General features: G+C 64.2%; 2 protein-coding genes across 2 annotated transcripts in view; one reads left to right on the top strand and one right to left on the bottom strand.

Moving 5' to 3' along the window:
• Positions 1 to 6141, top strand: part of MAPK8IP1 (mitogen-activated protein kinase 8 interacting protein 1) — an 11327-nt gene extending 5186 nt beyond the window's left edge. Inside the window, exons 5-15 of the mRNA XM_077767477.1 lie at positions 3 to 152; positions 1745 to 1826; positions 2142 to 2954; positions 3132 to 3207; positions 3803 to 3975; positions 4179 to 4288; positions 4396 to 4512; positions 4604 to 4674; positions 4793 to 4891; positions 5224 to 5421; positions 5826 to 6141. Coding sequence (XP_077623603.1) covers positions 3 to 152; positions 1745 to 1826; positions 2142 to 2954; positions 3132 to 3207; positions 3803 to 3975; positions 4179 to 4288; positions 4396 to 4512; positions 4604 to 4674; positions 4793 to 4891; positions 5224 to 5296 — 1764 coding nt within the window. The 3' untranslated portion in view covers positions 5297 to 5421; positions 5826 to 6141. The remainder of the gene's footprint in view (positions 1 to 2; positions 153 to 1744; positions 1827 to 2141; positions 2955 to 3131; positions 3208 to 3802; positions 3976 to 4178; positions 4289 to 4395; positions 4513 to 4603; positions 4675 to 4792; positions 4892 to 5223; positions 5422 to 5825) is intronic.
• A 73-nt stretch (positions 6142 to 6214) lies between these two features.
• The window catches only part of FREY1 (Frey regulator of sperm-oocyte fusion 1), an 836-nt gene continuing 607 nt past the window's right edge, over positions 6215 to 6443 (bottom strand). Inside the window, exon 3 of the mRNA XM_077767440.1 lies at positions 6215 to 6372. Coding sequence (XP_077623566.1) covers positions 6250 to 6372 — 123 coding nt within the window. The 3' untranslated portion in view covers positions 6215 to 6249. The remainder of the gene's footprint in view (positions 6373 to 6443) is intronic.

Here is a 6443-nt window from a genome sequence, read left to right as displayed (position 1 = left end):
CGCCCGCGCCCGAGGCCGAGCCCCGCCAGGAGTCGGCGCCCCGCGGCCAGGGCCAGGGCCAGGGCCAGAGCCAGAGCCAGAGCAGTGGGGACACATATCGGCCCAAGCGGCCCACCACGCTCAACCTCTTCCCGCAGGTGCCGCGGTCTCAGGTGAGGCACGAGCAGCGTGGGGCGGGGCTGGAGGGGCGGCGCCCCAGGGGCTGGGTGCGAGCGAGGCGTAGGGGGACGCAGAGCAACTCCCGGAGTGGGTGGGCCTGGCCGGCACGCTGGAGTTGCGAAGAGGGGCTGCGGGAGAGGGACCTGCCGGCCAGCACGGGGAGAAGTTGGCCTGGTGAGACTTCCCAAGTGGGAGGTCCCTGGGGAGGTGGTCTCGGCGGGCAGGTGGGATCTGCCCTAAAGGAGAGGAGTCTGGTGGGACCGACAGGGTTTGGAGCCTCGAGCCTCGAGGAGAGTTGGAGGAGTGAAGGAGCCGAGACGGACAGTGGAAGGGTCTGGGTAAGGAGGGCAGTGGGGGCTTAGGAGGACACAACAGGGCTTTGAGGAGTTGTAGGGGTTTGGAGCTTTGGACCTCAGGCCGGAGCAGGGTTTCCTCTTTAGCGTGTGGGGCTCCTGGTGAAGGGCAGAAGCGGGGCCTGGAGAAGAGAGTGTCTAAAGTGGTCGTTTTCGGGGAAAGGTCACGGGGAATTGTGAAGAGGTGGGGATGGGGAGCTCAGAAGCAGCCGCCAGTTTGAGATGTGGGCAGCTGGGAATTCCCAGAAGGCAGGGAAGAGACATGGGAGGGGGAGCTGCTTGGCTGAGTTGGGGGCCTAGGGCCCCTGGGCTGGGTGGCTGGATGCCAAGGAGGGTTGAATAGGGTGGGGGAGAGCCGGCTGTGGCCCTTTGTCTTCCAGGCCCAGTCTGGAGAGGTATAGAGGAGGGGCTCAGGGAGGTGGGGCCGTTGGTAGAGGGTGCAAGGGCTTTAGGGAAAGGATTGGTCCCTTTCCCAGAATCCTCTGGGGTGGATTTTGGCAGCAAAACTCATGAATGTGAGGGCCTATGAGAGTGTTCTCCAGGGAAGGGACCTAAATAGTTCGTGGGAAGCCTTGTTGCAGGTATTGTGGAGAGGGGTCCCAGGGCACCAATGACGTGGGATGGGCAGCCCTGGAGATCCAGGAAGGAAAGCCGCTGACAGCTACATCTGTCATAACTCTGTCATGTGCTCCTGGAGGGGTCTGGGAACCATGTTACTGATTCATCATTTGCATGATTCATCCCAGTTCCCCCGCTGTCTGCTGGGAGACCCTTCCTCGTCCTTTTTTCAGCTTCTAGCAGAATGTGTCTGCCCCTTCCCCAAGTCATAGCTTCCAGAGCTCCAGGACTTGGCTGGAAGTGATCATCTACATGTAAAGCCTCAGTGTCTGGGACTGGGGGTCTGGCTCTGTCCCCAGATGGCTCCTGCTTCTCCTCCACTCCTCCCCCACTCACCACCACACATATTGGCCATCACCACCTATGCTGAGGCTGATAAGAGCAGCTCCCCCGAGGGCTGGCCAGCTTCCCTAAGTCAGGAGGGAGAACTGTCTAGAGCCAGTAGGTCTGGCTGGGAGAGCTGGGGCTTGGCCAACCCCTCCTGCCTGCTGGAGGAGGGTTGGGGGTGCGCAGCACATGGCCTGGGGATGGCCTGATGGGGGCGGGGCCGGGGCCTCCCTGTGCCGGGCACTGTTGACTGCTTCTGTCATAAGGGCCTCTTGTTTTCTGCTCAGGACACACTGAATAATAATTCTCTGGGCAAGAAGCACAGTTGGCAGGATCGGGTGTCTCGATCATCCTCACCCCTGAAGACAGGTAAGTCGGGACCCTTTCCCATACCTGGAGCGCCACCTGCCCTCAGTCCCCCCTGTAGAGAGCCAGCCCGGCAGTTTCCGTCTTGCTGAGTTGAGGTAAACTGCCTGTCCCGTAGCCCTGGGCCGGCTCATCTGAAGTCAACTGGGGCGGCAGTGAGAGGACTGACCCCGGAGCCCGCCATGGCCTCGTGCCGGGGAGCCTTCACCTTGCTCTCTGTGTCCCACGTGCTGAGTAGGGGACGGCAGGTGGCCTGGGAGTCCGGGGCGAGCCTCCCTGCCTTCCCTGCTGACGCTGGCCTGCCTGCCTGCCCTCCAGGAGAGCAGACGCCTCCACATGAACACATCTGCCTGAGCGATGAGCTGCCGCCCCCGAGCAGCCCCGCCACCACCAAGGACCGAGGCACCTCCACCGACAGCCCTTGCCGCCGCAGCGCAGCCACGCAGATGGCCCCTCCCGGCGGCCCCACCGCTGCCCCACCGAGTGGCCGCGGCCACTCGCATCGCGACCGCATCCACTACCAGGCGGACGTGCGGCTGGAGGCCACAGAGGAGATCTACCTGACGCCAGTGCAGAGGCCCCCGGACCCTGCAGAGCCCACCTCCGCCTTCCTGCCGCCGGCTGAGAGCCGGATGTCCGTCAGCTCCGATCCAGACCCCGCCGCCTACCCCTCCACTGCAGGGCGGCCGCACCCCTCCATCAGTGAGGAGGACGAGGGCTTCGACTGCTTGTCGTCTCCAGAGCGGGCAGAGCCGCTGGGCGGAGGGTGGCGGGGGAGCCTGGGGGAGCCCCCGCCGCCTCCGCGGGCCTCGCTGAGCTCGGACACCAGCGCCTTGTCCTACGACTCGGTCAAGTACACGCTGGTGGTGGATGAGCACGCGCAGCTGGAGCTGGTGAGCCTGCGGCCATGCTTCGGAGACTACAGCGACGAGAGCGACTCGGCCACCGTTTATGACAACTGCGCCTCTGCCTCCTCGCCCTATGAGTCGGCCATCGGGGAGGAATATGAGGAGGCCCCCCGGCCGCGGCCCCCTGCCTGCCTCTCCGAGGACTCCACGCCCGACGAGCCCGACGTCCACTTCTCCAAGAAGTTCCTGAATGTCTTCATGAGCGGCCGCTCACGCTCCTCCAGTGAGTCTGCAGCAGGAGCGGTCGGGGGCCCGGGAGGGGGAGAGCCGAATCGGGGTGTTCCTGGAGTGGCCTCGCCCATCTGCTTCAAGGCGTTAGGACCAAGAGCTTGCCACCTGCCCCCTAAACCTCAGCTAGAGGGGGGACCACTCTCCTCCAGCCCGTCCCCCTCACCTGCAGGTGCAGAGTCCTTCGGGCTCTTCTCCTGTGTCATCAACGGGGAGGAACAGGAGCAGACACACCGGGCCATATTCAGGTAAGAGCAGCAGGGTTGGGCTGGCCAGGCGGCAGCGGGCCACCCCCTCCCTGCTCTGCCCTCAGTGCGTGGCCTAGACCCTGCCGCTGGCGCTGGCATTCATCCCTCCACTCAGCCCCAGGGGTACGGCGTCTGCCCTCGGAACTCCGAGCGGGGTGACGGTGTGATGGCTTCCTCCAGCGTGGCCCTGCGCGGTGCCACGCTGCCAAGCCTGGGGATGGAGCACCTAGTCCGGCTGGGGGGCCGGAGCCCAGGAGGGCGCCCAGCGGAGACCGTGCCGACCACACACAGGGCACGCCCCTCCCCCTCCTCCACAGAGAAGTGCTCGCTTCCTGTTAGCTCTCTGTTTTACCGATGGCTCTGGGCACTTTCTCCCTTAGCCCACAAGTTCCTGGACGGCAGGCCTGTGTCTGCATGACCTTGCTCTTCCCCGGGAACTAGCACCATAACAGGCACTCAAGGAGACTCTGCGGATGTTCATTGAATTAGCGCTGCTCTTACGGTGTCTGACCCTAGAGCGGGCTGGGGAGTAGACGGCTGGCCTGGCGGGGGAGGCCCCGCTGCTGACTTCCTCACTTGCCCTTGTTGGGGACAGGTTTGTGCCTCGACATGAAGACGAACTTGAGCTGGAGGTGGATGACCCTCTGCTGGTGGAGCTACAGGCCGAGGACTACTGGTATGAGGCCTACAATATGCGCACAGGCGCCCGGGGCGTCTTTCCTGCCTACTATGCCATCGAGGTCACCAAGGAGCCTGAACAAATGGCAGGTAGCGTCCTTTCCCCTCCTTGGTGCCACCGGGCCCCGCCTCCGCCCTGGCCCCAATTTGGCCCACTGGGAAGGGCCCTCACAGAGGTGACATCAGGTCCCTTTCACAACGGAGAAGAGCAAGGCCCGGCTGAGCCGGGCTGTCTGCGGGCTGTGGCACCCTCTGCTGGCTCTGCCACTCCTCACTTCACGCTTGCTTTCCAGCCCTGACCAAAAACAGCGACTGGGTGGACCAGTTCCGGGTGAAGTTCCTGGGCTCAGTCCAGGTCCCCTATCACAAGGGCAACGACGTGCTCTGTGCTGCTATGCAAAAGGTGCCGGCTCCCTGCTCCCCTGGATCGAGCGCCCGCCCCCAGCCCCGTTCCCAGCCTCTCCTAAAGGAGAGGGACACCAGCACCTGATTCCCGTCCCTCACCCGCAGATCGCCACCACCCGCCGGCTCACCGTGCACTTTAACCCGCCCTCCAGCTGCGTCCTGGAGATCAGCGTGCGGGGTGTGAAGATAGGCATCAAGGCTGATGATTCCCAGGAAGCCAAGGTGACCTCCCCAGTCCCAGCGCCCCCACCAGATCTCCAGCCTGTAGCCCCCCGTATGCTGACGACCCCTGCTTCTCTTCTCCCTTCCATAGGGGAATAAATGTAGCCACTTTTTCCAGTTAAAAAACATCTCTTTCTGTGGATACCATCCAAAGAACAACAAGTAAGTGGGAAGGGACAGAGGTAGCGGCGTCAAGGGGTGGCCTGGAGCTCTCGAGGTAGGACTGGGGCCTGCGAGTGTGCCAGGGAGGGGACTGAGCCCTTGTCCTGCCCTCCCACAGGTACTTTGGCTTCATCACCAAGCACCCCGCTGACCACCGGTTTGCCTGCCACGTCTTTGTGTCTGAGGAATCCACGAAGGCCCTGGCAGAATCCGTGGGGTAAGTCCCCGCGTGTGGATCTTGCCAAGCACCCAGCCCCGGGGCGCCTCCCCACCGTGCTCAGCCCACCCCGGTCCCCACCGCCCCGCGTGCCTCGTGGCCTGGAGTCAGGGCTGGGTGGTGTTGAGAGAGTAGCTCCCAAACGTTTTGGCGGGTGGACCCTTCCTTCAACTGAAGTCATACCCCGGAAGCGCAGTGTGTAGAGGACAGCGCGGAGCAGCTCTGTCTGGGGACCCGGAGCCCCGGCCACCCAGGGACCCGAGGCTCCGGGCTGAAAACCTTGGGTGGAGAGCCTGTCCATCCCGTCACCTGTGTGTCTCCCTGCTTCCTAGGAGAGCATTCCAGCAGTTCTACAAGCAGTTCGTGGAGTACACCTGCCCCACGGAAGACATCTACCTGGAGTAGCAGCGCTGCCCCGCCCTCCACATCCCCGGGCCCTCGGGCCAGCGCCGGGCCAGCGCCGGGCCAGCTAGCTGCTGACAGGACTCGGCACCGCTCGCTCGAGGAGGGGCGCCCAGCACCACCAGAGGGTGGGGAAGCGGGGGCCTTTGGCCGAGGGTGGGGGGGGGCGGGGTTTATGGGGAGAGACAAACGCAGTTTATTGTAATATAGGGGACTAGATTCATCTATGGAGGATGGAGCAGGCTGCCCGGGGATTGGGGCGGGGCGGGGGTGGAGAGGTGTCCGCTCTCTAGCCGGGAAGGATGCCCACGGGAGGAGCCGAGGGCTCTNAGGCTGCCCGGGGATTGGGGCGGGGAGGGGCTGGAGAGGTGTCCGCTCTCTAGCCGGGAAGGATGCCCACGGGAGGAGCCGAGGGCTCTGTCCCATACTGGGCCTCCCCCTTCCTTTGCCGGGGCCTCTGGCTCTCTGGCCGTGGCTCCTGCCTTGACAAAGTCCACGCCATCTGCTGGTGCCCACCCCATCCCATCCCCAGCTCCCAACCCCAGCCGAGGGCCCCGAGCTCAGGCTGAGCCCAGCCACCTCCTGAGGACTTCGCAGTAAGGAAACGGCAGCAGGTGGGGGTGCAGTCCCTGTTCCCAGCTCTGTCACTTGGGTGGCCGTCATGCTGGCCCTGGCACACGTGGGACCTCACCAGGGAAGGAGAGAGCTGCGGCGGGGCCCCGTCCTGGCAGAAAGAGGAGGCTTCCGGACTGGCCCCGGGGCCAGCCAGGGCCTCTTGGCTGCCCCGGCTGTAGCCCCATCTTGGTCCTGTCACCCTGGCCACAACTATTAAAGTGCCATTTCCTGTCTGGACCGCAGTGGGTGTGTCTCCCTGAGCCCCTCCCGCACCCAGCTGGTGTCCATCCCAGGAAAGCCCGAGCCTTTGCTGTACAGAATAGCTTTATGAGGGGCTCCCGTCACAGATGTGCGTCGTAGTCATACTCCGCCATGTCTGGCCCGTCGCGCTTGCGCTGCTGGGCCTGGGAGAGCAGGGGGCGAGGCCCTCGTGGCCAGGGGTGCTTGGGCCGAACCCCATAGTCTAAGGAGAGAAAAGGGGTGTGCATGGCTGGAGGAATCCACTGAAGCCCCCACCCCCCCAAATGTGTTGTTT

The sequence above is a fragment of the Crocuta crocuta genome, unplaced genomic scaffold (genome assembly GCF_008692635.1).
Source record: "Crocuta crocuta isolate KB4526 unplaced genomic scaffold, BGI_CrCroc_1.0 scaffold330, whole genome shotgun sequence".
NCBI lineage: Eukaryota > Metazoa > Chordata > Mammalia > Carnivora > Hyaenidae > Crocuta > Crocuta crocuta.
The sequence above is the reverse complement of the archived record's forward strand: the minus strand, read 5'-3'. Positions and strand labels throughout refer to the sequence as shown.